Source organism: Amblyomma mixtum, chromosome 10 (assembly GCF_055824585.1).
Source record: "Amblyomma mixtum isolate Tamu chromosome 10, ASM5582458v1, whole genome shotgun sequence".
In the NCBI taxonomy this organism is placed as follows: domain Eukaryota; kingdom Metazoa; phylum Arthropoda; class Arachnida; order Ixodida; family Ixodidae; genus Amblyomma; species Amblyomma mixtum.
This window is the reverse complement of record NC_143021.1, coordinates 171,738,132-171,755,981: the sequence shown is the minus strand read 5'-3', so window position 1 is coordinate 171,755,981 and position 17,850 is coordinate 171,738,132. Positions and strand designations below refer to the sequence as shown.

The following is a 17,850-nucleotide window of genomic DNA, read 5'->3' as shown; positions in this document are numbered from 1 at the left end:
AGAAGCTTCAGTACCCGGATCCCATGGCCGGACGAGGGAACAAACCCGCCGAATAAAGCCAGGACGTCCGGAGGCAGGAACTTGTGACGGATACAAAAGGAGAGGGAGCGGGACTGGCATATCGCATTAGCGGCCTGAGAGCAGATGAAACTTGGGTCAGAGGTGAAACAATTAATAGAGCCCGAAGAACAAGAGATGAAGTTCAGAAGAGCAAGGTTCCGGGCTAGTTGGTAATGCATTTGAAGGAACAAACAGCGCGACGAAACACGGACACACGTAGAAAAGACACACACACGAGCGCTGACTCACAACTGAAAGTTTATTCTGGTGGAAAGACCCTTAAATAGAAAACATGAGGGGGTGGGTAACAGGGCTGCTCAGCGATAACCGGTAATCAGTGTGGTCGCGTCACAGGATGACACAAAAACACAACAGGGAACAAAAGAAAGTTATAAGCGATAAAAGACGGTGTAGAGGGCCGCGTAACAGTGGTCAGGTAGGTAACAATAACAAAAACTATGAAAAAGTAGCCAAAAGAGCGGGGAAAGGTAAAACCTATGAAGAAAACAGATGAAAATTACACAGGTGAAACCATAAAAATGTAAAAACGTGAAGAAGGTAAAAGTTTTAAAAAACGTGCCCAAAAAGGGGGTGTGGAACTACAAGCAAGATACAACCAAGGTTCTGGTGCGCCACACACAACTGATTAATTCACGGAATCCTTGTTGCTCCGCTTTTATCTTGCTTGTAGTTCCACACCCCCTTTTTGGGCACGTTTTTTAAAACTTTTACCTTCTTCACGTTTTTACATTTTTATGGTTTCACCTGTGTAATTTTCATCTGTTTTCTTCATAGGTTTTACCTTTCCCCGCTCTTTTGGCTACTTTTTCATAGTTTTTGTTATTGTTACCTACCTGACCACTGTTACGCGGCCCTCTACACCGTCTTTTATCGCTTATAACTTTCTTTTGTTCCCTGTTGTGTTTTTGTGTCATCCTGTGACGCGACCACACTGATTACCGGTTATCGCTGAGCAGCCCTGTTACCCACCCCCTCATGTTTTCTATTTAAGGGTCTTTCCACCAGAATAAACTTTCAGTTGTGAGTCAGCGCTCGTGTGTGTGTCTTTTCTACGTGTGTCCGTGTTTCGTCGCGCTGTTTGTTCCTTCAAATGCATTACCAACTAGCCCGGAACCTTGCTCTGCTGAAAAGTCATCACTGCTGGATTCTATTTGGGAGCAAGCTGAGCCTCGTTTGTTGGTTCCTTCCAAGACAGACGAGCTGCAATGCCGGAAGTCTGCGATTGAAGCAGTGAAAACAAAAATGGAGGAAATCCATGACTCGGTTGACTTTTTCTTGTGCATAAGATTCCTTGCTGCAAGAATCAGCCATGCGAGACAAAAACATATTTGCAATGTCATCGAAAGTGCTTGAGGATCGGGTCACTTCTCAGACAGTTGTAATTTAAGACCTTGGAAGTGAAATAAATGCCTCTGAGCAGTACAGCAGGTCAAAATTTGACAAAATACAAGAGAATTGAAATGGACAACACAGTCCAAGGAAGCAGGTCTCAAGTCCGTGTGGGTGAAACAGGGCAAAATTTGTGCTCGAAAGAAGGAAGGTGACCCACTTGTGCCCATAATGAGCCCTTCTGACTTGACTGAGCTACCCTGACCACTCTTTTCTTTTCTTATTTATTCTCCCACTTTTTCTGTTGTAGTCTTTTCCTGAAACATGGCTCTGTGCGAACAATTTCGAGATCTTCCTCCCCTTCCTGTCTCTTTAAAAGCTGGCTATGCCACGTTCACTGTTAACGTGGACGGTATTCGCAAGCACTGGAATGAATTGTGTTTCCACGCTGGTGCTGTTGCATGAAATTAATATTGGGACAAGAACATACTAGTCTGTTTTCACTACAAGGTTATCACCATTATTTTTCAACACGTAAGGATGGAGGTGGCGGCGAAACTGCTGTCTTTATTAAGAAGGCTCGGATTTTGAGTCCCCTGATCGTTAGCCCTTCGTATTTACCCACAACCTTTTGTCATCACACTGCTCGCCATCTCCTAACCAAAGCGTCAGAAAGTTCGTGTATGAATTGCGTCTACTTGCTTTTCCATCTGGTCACGTGTGCATGATAGGCGATGTTAACACTGACGTGCTGAAGAACGGCACATTGTAACTGATTACTCGTTTGCTGACTTTGCAATAGAAGCCGTTATCAACCTTCCAACATATGTCCAAATCTTGGGCGCATCACTCGTGTCTTCTTGTATACATCACGTCAACGTTCATACCAATCACCTCTTTGTTTGTAAACATCACGTCAACGTTCGTACCGATCACTTCTTTGTTTGTATACATCACGTCAACGTTGGTACCGATCACCTCTTTGTTGGGTGTAGCTTTTTACCGTCCCAGTATGTGGCCGCTGATAGACCGAAGTAGAGGTTGTTGGTAAAAGAAAGCTCGACTTGTCGTTACAACATTATGATTGGCGATCTTTCCTTTTACACCTTATGACACCGACTGCTGACTACATCTTCCTTCCTATATACTGTGCCCATTTTGCTCAATAAAGTTCAGTTGTCTTGTTTGCGCTGTTTTAGAATGACCTTTACTTGCAGAAGTTACGAATCTTTTATTTTACTGTTTACACGCAGATAGCGCACTCATGCACAAGCGTCATACAGCAACGAAAGACAAACGGAAACGTTCTATCCGCGATACCTGATACTGGCTTCGGCTGTGGTTGCATTAGGGATCAGTATCTTCAGGTAGCTTACGCACAACAGAGTCACTGCTTAGCTGGCAGGTGGAAACACTTCCAAAGTAAATTTTCTGACTCAAGAAATAAACCTTGGTCTGTGGTTAATGAATTAAGGGGCCGTCCTCAGAGAGACCCCATTGCTAGGAATTTTGGCCTGCCATCTATAACGTGAGCTGACCAATTCAATTCCTTTTCGCCACGCTCGTCTGGTAGTGCGGCTAGGTATCGCGTGCTGCAATCGGTGGTAGAGTCTGCAGTTTTGCCAGAGTGCACTGAAGATGATATTCGTCGCATCTAACTTGAAACAGTGCAGGTAAACTTGGAGGTCTTGAAGAATGTTCTTTTATCAGTCATAAATAACATTATAGCAACACAAATCACACTGCCTGGCCTCAAGGAAGCTCTTCTAGTTCCTCTTTACAAACGCGGACAAGTTAATGTTGTTGCAAACTATACACCTATTTCGATACCGTAAAAACTGGGACATAGGTCGGCCCGAAATATAGGTCGACCCCCCAACTAACCAATTCTAAAAATGAAAAAAATCTTTTTCAATGGCAAAAGTACAGAAAGACACCCTAACCTTGAAACAAATGCGACTCAACTGGCTGCATAATGGTGACACTATTTAGGTTCATTTAGATGGTCCTCGTATTTACACCAGGTCAATTCTTCAACACTATCGCATTACCATCGACCCGCGTGCTTGTCAGCGCCTTATTGACGGCGCTGAGCGGCAAAACAAGCGAGATACGCACATGTGTACACGTGCGCTTACTCTCGCTTCTTTCGCCGCTCCATGACAAGGTGCTGACAAACACGCGAGGCAATGGTCACGCAATACTGGTGTACAGTACAGAAAAAGGCACGAAGTGCACAAGCGGTACTCCGAGCCACCAGAGTCCTCCGAACTCGAGTCGGATGGCAATTGCCTCTCGCTGCCCCATAGGGCATCATCGCCTGTGCTGTCTGGCGCACTGCTTATGCTGCATTCTCCAAGAGACTTGCGCACCATCCCTGCGGGGAGAGATTTCCACGCCGACAACACCCAGCCACAAGCCAAAATCAATTTGTGACAGTGGAAACGCAAACTGGCTGTGCCACAGTGGCTGTGCCATACCGCACCACTGCTGGTGGCGATGGTGATGGGAGTGGTTGACTTCAGCCGCCCATTGTTGCAAGACTTCCGCAGTTTTTCCACCAATGACCGGTATATAAGACGGGGGTCGACTTTTTGCCATGGTTTTTTGAAAAAAAGTTCGATCTATATTCCAGTTTTTACGGTACTTTCGTGCATTGCCCTCATACATGAAAAGCATATTTTCCACATAATGCAAATCTACATGAATGCACGTAACATAATATCGCCTAACCAATATGGATTTACTTGTGGCACTAGGTTAGCATTCGATGAATTAACTGACTTCCTCGAACACATTGAATTTGATTGTGCATTATTTTTAGACATGTCATATACCATGATATATTACGTTGTCACTCCGAGGGCCCTTCTCAACTTTCCTTGAAAATTATATTTGTTATTGGAAATATTAAAAGCAAGGCCAGTCAGTTGGCCGCTGGAGTTCCTCAGGAATCGATTTTCATTCAACTTGGTTGTTAACGACCTCACTCAGGCTATTCTTCACAATCCCCTGCAAGTGGTTCCTGTCACAATTGCAGTGTTCCCTCATTCGCGTCAGGGCAGCACATGCCTTCAGTCTATTCCATGCCTTTTAAATGTCTTGGTGTTCATCGCAATTCTACGATGCCTAGCTGCAACGTTTGTGAAAGGCTGCGCAAAATAGCCTGCCTGCTATACTCCATCAAAGCACTACACAAGGAAAATAATAGCACATGCATTGGCGCAGAGTGTGCTGCGATATGGAATTAGTTCTTTTTACTTTTGCTCACTCTTTTGGTGCAACAAGGTTGATTGCTTGCTGAAATCTACAATCCGTGCTGTGATGTATTGTGTACCAATCGTCAACAATTCCAGAGTTTTCTCGTGCTCGCCTATGCCTTCGTTCACGTTGTTATTTAAAGAAACTGTCCTTCTGGACAGGAAACAGGAATTCTGCCTCCCGTATATTCCCGCTCGAGCATTACGTCTGCACAATCGCTTTATTTCGCCCAGAGTACGGACAAGATGCGGTGAACGTGTACATGCTTTCTATGTGCCAAGTGTGCTCCACAACTTGCCAAATGAGGCAGTTGGAGAGATGTGAAGTCTGTTATCTTAGATTTCTATGCTGTATTTTAAAAAAAAGAAGTGCAGTATTTATTTTTTTTCTTTCTCTGTCTCCTTTTCATTCCTGCCTATTTCTTAGTTTCACTCGAACTGTTTAGCAATGTAAATTGACAGTCCAGCACACACTGCAAGGACAAAACTGCAGCCTCAAGTGTGGGAATCTGATTGTGTCCTTGACAGGAACTTGATGGGTTACATCCAAAGGGGCACGAACATCAGAAAATACACCACGAGCCAGGGACACTTGCCCGCTAAAAGCCTCGTGGCCACAGGTGAGCAAAACAATATAGTCATCCGAAGAGTCTCGCAACTGCAGCGTGCATTGCCGTCAGTGTGATTGCTCCCGACAGTTGGAATATTGCCAAGTTGTTGCTAGGAACAGAGACCAGCTGTGTCGGGAAACAATCAAGGGGCCTCGAATATCAAGAAGTACAGCGATTCCTGTGTAAGTGCTCCATTGGTATCTTTATCGCAAAAAGAATTTCGCTTCCTGAATTGCGCATCTTGGCCAGTGTTGTCTCGCAGGGATCAGGGCACACGAATGAGCTCTCTGCGGTGTCTTCTACTCTGGAGCCTAAATGTATTTATACGCCCAGCGTGCCAAGCAAGTGTCCGTTGTTAGTTCAGCGCTGTGTTGTCCGTTTCTGCCTTCCCTCAGCTCTCTTCTTGTGCTGTTTATCGTGCACAACCAGCCATGCCTGACAGGTGGTAGAATGGAAAGTTGGGCGAGTTGGTGTACGTTCATTGTGGGTGGAAAAAACAGTGCGAAAGGGACGGAAGACAAAGATGATTTTTTCTGAATAAAAAAACAGTCGCGAGTACAGTGCTCGCCTGTGTGGTTTCCTTCATCTTTGTCTTCCGTCGCTTTCGCGCTGCGTTTTCCACCCACAATGAACTTGACAGGTGCTTTCCCTCAGTTGGCGCAGAGTGGCAAAACACATGCAGAGCTCACCACAAAGGAATAGCCTTGCGCAAAGGGACGAACGAAGGAAGCGCAAGAGACGTGAGGACAGCACAGAGCACTCTGTGCTGTCCTCACGTCTCTTGCGCTTCCTTTGTCCGTCCCTTTGCGCAAGGCTATTCCTTTGGTTGCTGAGGGGGAATAACGGCGAACCGGGACGGGACTCAAGAGAGGACAGAGGACCGCTTGTCCTTGAGTCCCGTCCCAGTTCCTCCAGCATGTCCGACCGACCCACCGGCCCACAGCTTCCCCCCCTGGTTGTGCCCCAAGTGGCCCAGACGAGGGAGTGGGCTCACCCCCGGCCGCATGGGTGGCAGGTAGGGTGGGGGTGGCTGCTGCAGGGTGTCCTCCTGGGTGGCCACACTGGGGTCGCTGGAGGCCCGCACCAGCAGCCGCCGAGCCCCCTCGGAGGCGGCCAGCTCGAGGTCGCTCTCGGGCGAGGAGGCGTAGCTGAGCCGGGAGGTCACGGGGAAGAGGAAGTCGTCCCCAATGGCCTCCTCAGGCTTGTTCTCCGAGCACCAGATGCTGAGCTGCTGCTGCTTGTCCAGGGTCTCGCGCAGCTTCTTGTACCACATGTCGGCCCCCGTCAGCGCCACGGTCGAGGTGAACAGGTGGCCCCAGAGCCGCTCCAGCTTGAGGGCCCGCTCGTAGAGCTTGCGGGCGCTCTGGCGCAGGGGCAGCCGCGACCGCAGCTCCTTCACCGCCTGCTTGCTCTCGGCCCGCAGGAACACCACAATGGGGTAGAACTGGGCGTAGTTGAGCCGGTCCACCGCACCGGGGCTCACGTCGAGCAGGGCGTGCCTGCCCTGCTCCACCAGCTCCCGGATGGCACTGAGCCGGACGGCCCCCACCTTGGCTGCCGCTCCTCCACCCGGCTGCTCTTCCCCGGGCTCTGCACACCACCAGTGCTCTAGCAGGGAAGATGCCCCACACAAAGCAAAGCAGCAAAGGCGCCACACACACGACAGGAGAACGGGACAGAGCGCCACTCACAACTAGTTTATCTTGCAGAACCCCCATACACTCAGCCACTGCCTACGCGAGGAACAAAATTACGCATCAATGTGATAACGAATGCTCAAAAAAACTTTTTTTCTGCCTGATACAGAGATACACAAGTTTCGCTGACACATGAACTGCCTTTCTTACTGGTATGGAATGCCTCAACAAGTTCTCTGCCTTTGATATTGTTACAGACAAAGCTGGCAGTGGCGCGCAACGGAGCACTCGTGCTAGGCCAGCGGCCATTACATCATCTCTTGTCCATCATTCATCATGCCTCATTCTTCGGCTGGCCGCCATGTAACATTTGGTGTTCAGTAAAGCAGAAAGTTGGGCTAGTTGGTATCGTCCATCTAAAAACGGCGCACAGAAAAAACACGCAGAGCACAGGGAGAACGGACAGGACAAGAGCGCACTAGGAACTGAAGCTTGGTCGAAAAACACTTCTCACTCGGTAAGCATGCGCCAGGAAATTCAGCACGTGTCAACAAGATAAAAACCCAAATAAAAACATGACGTTGCTGTACAAACGGACTAAACAAAGATAAATTTTTTTTTTTTTAAATAAGTAAGACAAGAATAAAGACGAGAACCTAAACCCCCGGGATGACCGAAGCACCTAAACAGCACATGCGAAAGGCGAAAACCTGCATGAAAGCGTTGCCACTCCTGCTAACAGATACCGAGGAACTTGCGCTCTTTTTCCAGCAAAAACACCAACGTAGAACTAACACAGAAGTCGCCACCTGCGGCAATTATGTTCGAGGCCTCCACTATCTCTCTATCCACTCTTTTCCTACCGCGCCCAATGATACTTGTCGCACCCAAGTTGGGCAGACAGCCGCCCTCGCAATCCTTACATTTTTTGCAGTGCAGGGGGAGGTTCGAGCCATGACCCGTCCTTAGCGACGCTGCGTGCTTGCGCAACCTTTCATTCACACATTTCCCCGTCTGGCCCACGTAAATTCGGCCGCAGCTAAGGGGAATGCGATACACAACACCTGTCACACAAGGAACAAACTTAGTCTGGTGGTTGACCCCACAGGTAGTTTTCTTTGTGCGCCCTTCGGCAACAAGCCTGCACAGCTTGGAAAGCTATGCGGTGCGGTAAACACGAGGCGAACACCAGCCTTCGGGGCTACCTTCTTAAGATTACGTGACACCCTGTGCATGTAAGGTATCACCTCGAAGGCCTGTTTGGAGGAATTCAGTTCTTGAGCACCCAGTGCACTCTCCGGTTTCTTTTTCTTTCGGTGGCGCTTTAGTAACGACTCAGACACAGCACTGTTTAGGTCCAACGGGAAACCCGACTCCTTCAACCTACTAACTTTTAAGTCAAAACTTTCATCAACCTTGTGTAGACACGACTTAGACAAGGCGGACCGAAGACATGACGACGCCAAGCTCCTTTTGACTAACTTGGAATGAGGGGACGCGGAAGGTAGAATCGCCTTCTTCGACCTCGGCATGTAGGCCCAACAGATGTGGTCGACTCCCCGAAGGCACAACCGCAGGTCAACAAACTGAATGCACCCACTTTTCGGAAGTTCAACAGTGAATCTCAGGGAGTTAGAGCAATTCATGAACAGCCCCACCACCGCACCTGCAACAGAGTCCAGGGCTTCTTCAACAGGGACATTTAGGAAAACCAGAAAGTCGTCTACATATCTGTAAATTTTCATCACCACCCCGATCCGCAGAGCTTAGTTCCTGCTCCAGCCTTCTATAAATTGGGCCAGGAAATTTTCAGCTAGAACTGGAGCCACACAGGACCCAATGCAAGTACCTCGCTTTTGAACATACAGGTTGTTGTCGTAAGTAACCACGGTGGATTCCAAATAGCATTTAAGCAACTCCAAAAAGGAATCCACGGACACACCACAGGCGTTCTGAAAACTAATGAGTCCCGTACTCTCTATCAACTCTCGTACAGCAGAAAACAACTCATCATGGGGTATGGAATAAAACAGTTCGTCCACGTCCACAGAAATTGCGCTGTTGGCTGCTCAAATCCCTTCCTCCCTTCCCCTTCGCTTGAGAACAGCACTCGCCGCAGGAAGCGCCCCCCTGCGGTGAGTGCTGTTCTCAAGCGAGGCCCTAAGTTCTGCCAGGAATCCACGCTGGACAAGCATGAACTACTGGGTGCGTCCACAGGATCGCGGGAAAGGCACACATTCAAGAGAGGGACCGTGTTGTGTTGGAAGGTGTTCACTCGTTGGCCAGAACTTTTACATCTGAGAAGAACCCTTGGCCGGAGCTCTGGGGAATAGCGCGGCATCTTCGGGACAACGACTTGTCTCTATTGTTGTCTGACAAAGAAGGTGGCTTCACGGTCCTCCCCACCAGTATGCACAAGATGAAGGCCGCTGAAGCCGTTAACAAGAACTTCAAGATTTCCAAGCTTAAACCGGTCAAGGCCAAGTCCAGGGCGGTGTCGGACTTGAAGCTGGACAAGTTGGCGCATGATGTGAAAGACTGCAAAGCAAACGCCTTGCGAATGTTTTTTTCTGCAAAAATGCACAAGGAGCTGTGCCCTTTCAGAGCCATAGTCACGGAACGGGGGAGCTGGCAAGAGCTGATCAGCAGGTTCCTACAGCATCACCTTAATAGCCTCGCCCCGGAAGACCCCTACAAGATCGCTAACTCGGGAGTGGTTGTGCCTGCCTTGGAGGAAGGGATTTCAGCGGCCAATTAATTCAAAAAAAAATTTCTTGAATTAATTCTAATGTTTAACATGGTTCAGTGTGTTAATACTCCAACGCGTGGTAACAACGTCCTCGATCTTGTATTCGTCTCGAAGCCTGAGTTGTTTAAGTCTCCCTCGTGTACCAGTGGCCTTAGCGATCATAACCTGCTATTTTTTAATTTGTCATTTGCCATTCCTTCCCGCAAGCCATCAATAAAATATATTCGCGACTATAACAAAGCTGACTATGCTCAAATTAACCAGGTTCTAGAAAAGTTTCTTTGTCATTTCCGTAACTCTGCTCCCTCTCGAACAGTTAATAGTAACTGGTTGCTTTACAAACAGAAAATGCTATCGCTGATGGAGTCATATGTGCCTCTTGTGTGCATACGCGGAGATGCTGATAAGCATTGGTTTTCCAATTCTCTTCGAAGATTATTAAAAAAGAAAAAGCGTCTTTTCCGAGCAGCCAAAAATTCAGCCACCGTTTCAAAATGGGATAAATACTTCGAATGTCTCCGTAATTATACGAATCTTTTGAGACGCTCCAAAAAGAAATTTTTTAATAATGATTTGCAAAACATAATTAAAAATAACCCCCAGAAATTCTGGAAGATTCTGTTGCCAAACCATAACTCGCTGCAGGGTATTATCTTGCGTGAGCAAGATGGCTCGCACGTCTCTGCAGATCGCTGTGCAGATGTTGTGAACAATTACTTCTCTTCCGTTTTCACTCATGAACCCGTCCTTCATGTACCCAACCATAACAGCTCTCATTTCAGCCAGATGCCCCCAATCTCCATTTCTGCCGAAGGCATAGGTAAACTTATCGACAGTTTGAAGTCGTCTAGCGCCCCTGGACCTGACGAGATACCTACAAAAATACTAAAAGGCACTAGAGAAATTTCATGTCAGATATTACAAATAATCTTTAGCCAATCAATTTCAAGTAGTTCGATTCCAAATGACTGGAAGTTAAGTAGGGTTGTTCCGGTTTTCAAGTCAGGTGATCGCTCTGATCCATCAAACTATCGCCCTATTTCATTAACATGTATTGCTTGCAAAATGCTAGAACATATCATATACTCACAGGTTGCTCTTCATCTAGACAAAAATTCCTTCTTCTTTGCCAACCAGCATGGATTCCGTTCTGGTTTCTCGTGTGATACCCAGCTTTACGAATTTACTACGGACCTTAACCTCAATTTGGATTCTTCATTTCAAACTGATATTATCTATCTGGATTTCTCTAAGGCCTTTGACCGTGTCCCACATCAACGTCTGATGTTTAAACTGTCATCCCTCTCTCTTGACCCCTTGGTACTATCATGGATTTCCTCCTTCCTTTCAGACCGCACTCAGTTCACTGTTATTGGCGACCATCGCTCCAAAAACTCCAATGTCATTTCAGGCGTACCCCAAGGCTCTGTCCTCGGTCCACTTTTATTTTTAGTCTTTATAAACGACCTCCCTACAGGCATTTCATCCACAATCCGCCTTTTCGCTGACGATTGTGTACTTTATCGTCGCATCACTAATACATCTGACCAGTTGCTCCTGCAGAAAGACCTCAACACAATAGAAACCTGGTGCGCCACCTGGCTGATGAAACTGAATGTGTCCAAGTGTAAGAGCATGCAAGTCTCCCGAAAACGCTCCAACCTTGATTATTCATACTCATTGAACTCCATGATCATTTCACGTGTAGAATCATACCGATATCTGGGAGTTATTATCACAGACAAACTGAACTGGTCTGAGCATATCACGAAACTTGTGGCGGACACATCTAAAACACTTGGCTTCATCAGGCGTTCTCTCTCTTTATCCCCCAGTAACATTCGTAAGCTCGCATATGAAGTATACATTAGACCTAAACTTGAATATGCCTGCGCAATATGGAGCCCTCATCAACAATACTTAATTGACTTACTAGAAAGCATCCAGAATCGTGCAGCTCGCTTCATCTGCTCAAAATATGATACACGGATCAGCGTTAGTGCCATCAAATCATCCATTGATCTCGACTCGTTAACTCATCGAAGGAAGACATTACGGCTGAGTTTATTTCATAATCTATATTACAACCGTCCTGACCTGCGAACCTCCCTTCTGGTACCACCTGTACGAACGTCCCGTCGGCTCTTCAATTCCCTGAGCGTGCAGCGTATTACTGGTTCCACAAATTCATTTAATAAATCATTCTTGCCCTTGGCTATTGATGACTGGAATTCACTTCCCGAAACTATTGTCCATGAGCGTGACAACTCAAAATTCAGGCAGTTAACATCCGCTCATTTTTCTAAATAAACTGATGAGCAGCAATAGGATTTCATTTTTCTTTTGCTATACTTTTCTCTAATACACTGCATTTTTTTTGTTCAGTACCCGATTGCTTTTCCTTTTTGTGTGTGAATATACTGTTTTGTTGTTTGTTAAATAATACACTGCATTTTTTTGTTCAGTACCCGATTGCTTTTCCTTTTTGTGTGTGAATATACTGTTTTGTTGTTTGTTAAAAGTATGCGGAGCATAACTGCCTGTGTAATTTTCGTCCGTTTGTTTTCCCTATATTCCAAAATGCACGGATCAAAGAAATGCACGTACATCACCATGCCTCGTTGTTTTTCTTGTATGTATAAATATGACCATGGCCATACTTTCTTGTCTCCCCCCCCCCCCCCCCCCCCCCCTATGTAATGCCCAAACCAGGGCCCTTAAGGGATAATAAATGATGATGATGATGATGATTCCATACCCCATGATGAGTTGTTTTCTGCTGTACAAGAGTTGATAGAGAGTACGGGACTCATTAGTTTTCAGAATGCCTATGGTGTGTCCGTGGATTCCTTTTTGGAGTTGCTTAAATGCTATTTGGAATCCACCGTGGTTACTTACGACAACAACCTGTATGTTCAAAAGCGAGGTACTTGCATTGGGTCCTGTGTGGCTCCAGTTCTAGCTGAAAATTTCCTGGCCCAATTTATAGAAGGCTGGAGCAGGAACTAAGCTCTGCGGATCGGGGTGGTGATGAAAATTTACAGATATGTAGACGACTTTCTGGTTTTCCTAAATGTCCCTGTTGAAGAAGCCCTGGACTCTGTTGCAGGTGCGGTGGTGGGGCTGTTCATGAATTGCTCTAACTCCCTGAGATTCACTGTTGAACTTCCGAAAAGTGGGTGCATTCAGTTTGTTGACCTGCGGTTGTGCCTTCGGGGAGTCGACCACATCTGTTGGGCCTACATGCCGAGGTCGAAGAAGGCGATTCTACCTTCCGCGTCCCCTCATTCCAAGTTAGTCAAAAGGAGCTTGGCGTCGTCATGTCTTCGGTCCGCCTTGTCTAAGTCGTGTCTACACAAGGTTGATGAAAGTTTTGACTTAAAAGTTAGTAGGTTGAAGGAGTCGGGTTTCCCGTTGGACCTAATCAGTGCTGTGTCTGAGTCGTTACTAAAGCGCCACCGAAAGAAAAAGAAACCGGAGAGTGCACTGGGTGCTCAAGAACTGAATTCCTCCAAACAGGCCTTCGAGGTGATACCTTACATGCACAGGGTGTCACGTAATCTTAAGAAGGTAGCCCCGAAGGCTGGTGTTCGCCTCGTGTTTACCGCACCGCATAGCTTTCCAAGCTGTGCAGGCTTGTTGCTGAAGGGCGCACAAAGAAAACTACCTGTGGGGTCAACCACCAGACTAAGTTTGTTCCTTGTGTGACAGGTGTCGTGTATCGCATTCCCCTTAGCTGCGGCCGAACTTACGTGGGCCAGACGGGCAAATGTGTGAATGAAAGGTTGCGCAAGCACGCAGCGTCGCTAAGGACGGGTCATGGCTCGAACCTCCCCCTGCACTGCAAAAAATGTAAGGATTGCGAGGGCGGCTGTCTGCCCAACTTGGGTGCGACAAGTATCATTGGGCGCGGTAGGAAAAGAGTGGATAGAGAGATAGTGGAGGCCTCGAACATAATTGCCGCAGGTGGCGACTTCTGTGTTAGTTCTACGTTGGTGTTTTTGCTGGAAAAAGAGCGCAAGTTCCTCGGTATCTGTTAGCAGGAGTGGCAACGCTTTCATGCAGGTTTTCGCCTTTCGCATGTGCTGTTTAGGTGCTTCGGTCATCCCGGGGGTTTAGGTTCTCGTCTTTATTCTTGTCTTACGTATTTAAAAAAAAAATTTAAAAAATTTTATCTTTGTTTAGTCCGTTTGTACAGCAACGTCATGTTTTTAATTGGGTTTTTATCTTGTTGACACGTGCTGAATTTCCTGGCGCATGCTTACCGAGTGAGAAGTGTTTTTCGACCAAGCTTCAGTTGCTAGTGCGCTCTTGTCCTGTCCGTTCTCCCTGTGTTCTGCGTGTTTTTTCTGTGCGCCGTTTTTATATGGAACATTTGGTGTGAGGTGCGGGGCTCCCTTCATCACCATCCTGGTCCCGGAGCATCGGCGTCCGGCCCGCGCCTGCCGTGTAAGTCGGCCGTGAGTGCCTGGTCCGCCCCGCACAGCCGTGCACCAGCTCGCCTGACTTGAACTGACCTCGCTGCTCACCCCAGCCCTGTCCCCCGCCCAGACCACAAGACACGACAAATTGATGATGTTGCCGCGACCATAACGACCCGACCGACCCAAGACCTTGCCCACACGTGAGGACACCAGCCCCCTGCCCCTGCTGCTCGGTGCATCCAAGGACCTCGGCCGTCAGCTCCTCGCACCCTACGGCCCGGATGCTTCGTGGATCGGACTCATTCTCCAATCGTCTCATTCACCGTGGCGGCCAGCACTTCACCACCTAGCCACTTCTTTTCTGCCCTGGAAGCCAGGGCCGAATCGCTGCAAGTGCGCATTGTTTGCTCGTGTCGTCAAGAGCCAACCGGGGGATTCCCGCCAGCCAACTCCACCCTGGGGGGATTCCCCTAAAACATTTGACCAACACTGTTCCCACTTCGAGTTATCGATCAATTCACTCTTGCCCTACCATAAGCTTGCCGTCCCAGTTAGCTCAGTTGGTAGAGTGACTGCTCCGGTGTAGCGGTGGTCCCGGGTTCGAACCCCGGACCAGGACGAATTTTTTTTTAACTACGAAGTTTCTGGGAAAGCTGTATAGCTTTCCTTTGTAGCCGTATAGCTGCGCTTGGGTGGATGTCAATGAGTAATTACTCCCCTTATTACAAATCTACTCCACCTTGGGGGATTTCCCTAAAACATTTGACCAACACTGTTCCCACTTCGAGTTATTGATCAATTTGCTCTCGCCCTACCATAAGCTTGCCGTCCCAGTTAGCTCGGTTGGTAGAGCGACTGCTCTGGTGAAGCGGTGGTCCCGGGTTTGAACCCCGGACCAGGACGAATTTTTGTTTAACTACGAAGTTTCTGAAAAAGCTGTATAGCTTTCCTTTGTAGCCGTATGGCTGCGCTTGGGTGGATGTCAATGAGTAATTACTCCCCTTATTACAAATCTACTCCACCTTGGGGGATTCCCCTAAAACATTTGACCAACACTGTTCCCACTTCGAGTTATTGATCAATTCACTCTCGCCCTACCATAAGCTTGCCGTCCCGGTTAGCTCAGTTGGTAGAGCGACTGCTCCGGTGTAGCGGTGGTCCCGGGTTCGAACCCCGGACCAGGACGAATTTTTCTTTAACTACGAAGTTTCTGGGAAAGCTGTATAGCTTTCCTTTGTAGCCGTATGGCTGCGCTTGGGTGGATGTCAATGAGTAATTACTCCCCTTATTACAAATCTACTCCACCTTGGGGGATTCCCCTAAAACATTTGACCAACACTGTTCCCACTTCGAGTTATTGATCAATTTGCTCTCGCCCTACCATAAGCTTGCCGTCCCAGTTAGCTCGGTTGGTAGAGCGACTGCTCTGGTGAAGCGGTGGTCCCGGGTTTGAACCCCGGACCAGGACGAATTTTTCTTTAACTACGAAGTTTCTGGGAAAGCTGTATAGCTTTCCTTTGTAGCCGTATGGCTGCACTTGGGTGGATGTCAATGAGTAATTACTCCCCTTATTACAAATCTACTCCACCTTGGGGGATTCCCCTAAAACATTTGACCAACACTGTTCCCACTTCGAGTTATTGATCAATTCACTCTCGCCCTACCATAAGCTTGCCGTCCCGGTTAGCTCAGTTGGTAGAGCGACTGCTCCGGTGTAGCGGTGGTCCCGGGTTCGAACCCCGGACCAGGACGAATTTTTCTTTAACTACGAAGTTTCTGGGAAAGCTGTATAGCTTTCCTTTGTAGCCGTATGGCTGCGCTTGGGTGGATGTCAATGAGTAATTACTCCCCTTATTACAAATCTACTCCACCTTGGGGGATTCCCCTAAAACATTTGACCAACACTCTTCCCACTTCGAGTTATTGATCAATTCACTCTCGCCCTACCATAAGCTTGCCGTCCCAGTTAGCTCGGTTGGTAGAGCGACTGCTCTGGTGAAGCGGTGGTCCCGGGTTTGAACCCCGAACCAGGACGAATTTTTCTTTAACTACGAAGTTTCTGGGAAAGCTGTATAGCTTTCCTTTGTAGCAGTATGGCTGCGCTTGGGTGGATGTCAATGAGTAATTACTCCCCTTATTACAAATCTACTCCACCTTGGGGGATTCCCCTAAAACATTTGACCAACACTGTTCCCACTTCGAGTTATTGACCAATTTGCTCTCGCCCTACCATAAGCTTGCCGTCCCAGTTAGCTCGGTTGGTAGAGCGACTGCTCTGGTGAAGCGGTGGTCCCGGGTTCGAACCCCGGACCAGGACGAATTTTTTTTTAACTACGAAGTTTCTGGGAAAGCTGTATAGCTTTCCTTTGTAGCCGTATGGCTGCGCTTGGGTGGATGTCAATGAGTAATTACTCCCCTTATTACAAATCTACTCCACCTTGGGGGATTCCCCTAAAACATTTGACCAACACTGTTCCCACTTCGAGTTATTGATCAATTTGCTCTCGCCCTACCATAAGCTTGCCGTCCCAGTTAGCTCGGTTGGTAGAGCGACTGCTCTGGTGAAGCGGTGGTCCCGGGTTTGAACCCCGGACCAGGACGAATTTTTCTTTAACTACGAAGTTTCTGGGAAAGCTGTATAGCTTTCCTTTGTAGCCGTATGGCTGCACTTGGGTGGATGTCAATGAGTAATTACTCCCCTTATTACAAATCTACTCCACCTTGGGGGATTCCCCTAAAACATTTGACCAACACTGTTCCCACTTCGAGTTATTGATCAATTCACTCTCGCCCTACCATAAGCTTGCCGTCCCGGTTAGCTCAGTTGGTAGAGCGACTGCTCCGGTGTAGCGGTGGTCCCGGGTTCGAACCCCGGACCAGGACGAATTTTTCTTTAACTACGAAGTTTCTGGGAAAGCTGTATAGCTTTCCTTTGTAGCAGTATGGCTGCGCTTGGGTGGATGTCAATGAGTAATTACTCCCCTTATTACAAATCTACTCCACCTTGGGGGATTCCCCTAAAACATTTGACCAACACTGTTCCCACTTCGAGTTATTGATCAATTTGCTCTCGCCCTACCATAAGCTTGCCGTCCCGGTTAGCTCGGTTGGTAGAGCGACTGCTCTGGTGAAGCGGTGGTCCCGGGTTTGAACCCCGGACCAGGACGAATTTTTTTTTAACTACAAAGTTTCTGGGAAAGCTGCACAGCTTTCCTCTGTAGCCGTATGGCTGCGCTCGTGTGGATGTCAATGAGTAATTACTCCCTTATTACAAAGCACATTAAAAAAATTCTTGTTAGACAATGTTCACGTAGGCATGCTTTAACATCCCAGGCATACCGCAACTTTATTACAGCCTATTTCAGAGCCCCTTTAAGAGGGGTCACCAGCTACAAGACAACTCAGATTTGATCTTTTTCTGTCCATAGATGGCAGCGCCTGAGTACCCCGAACAGGAGGGAAGTTCTATTCTCCCTCCAGGTGTGTAAACTACCCCGGGACACGAAAGTATTCATTCTTCTGCGTACATAAAGTAGAGCCCAGAACTTTCTGTAGGTATGCGGCCAAGCTTCCGGGGACCGAAGCACAAAAGAGTTAACCCCTCTCAAGCCATTGAGGAAAGAAGGATCTGGGGGTCAGACAACGGACCATTTCCCAGTAACCCACCAATTTAGCGTTTCCGGTTTGGATTGCCTAAGCTTCCTTCCTCTTTTCTGCGAAAATTCTTTTACAATGGTAGGGCGCGGTTACTGGTTTCGC

The 17,850-nt window shown here is 47.7% G+C and overlaps 1 protein-coding gene across 7 annotated transcripts in view; it reads right to left on the bottom strand.

Moving 5' to 3' along the window:
- The window catches only part of pyd (zonula occludens-like protein polychaetoid), a 357,804-nt gene that overhangs the window by 72,418 nt on the left and 267,536 nt on the right, over window positions 1–17,850 (bottom strand). For all 7 annotated transcript variants that reach the window (XM_089563940.1, XM_089563939.1, XM_089563941.1 and 4 more), the window contains exon 14: window positions 6,276–6,871. In XM_089563940.1, coding sequence (XP_089420066.1) covers window positions 6,276–6,871 — 596 coding nt within the window. The remainder of the gene's footprint in view (window positions 1–6,275; window positions 6,872–17,850) is intronic.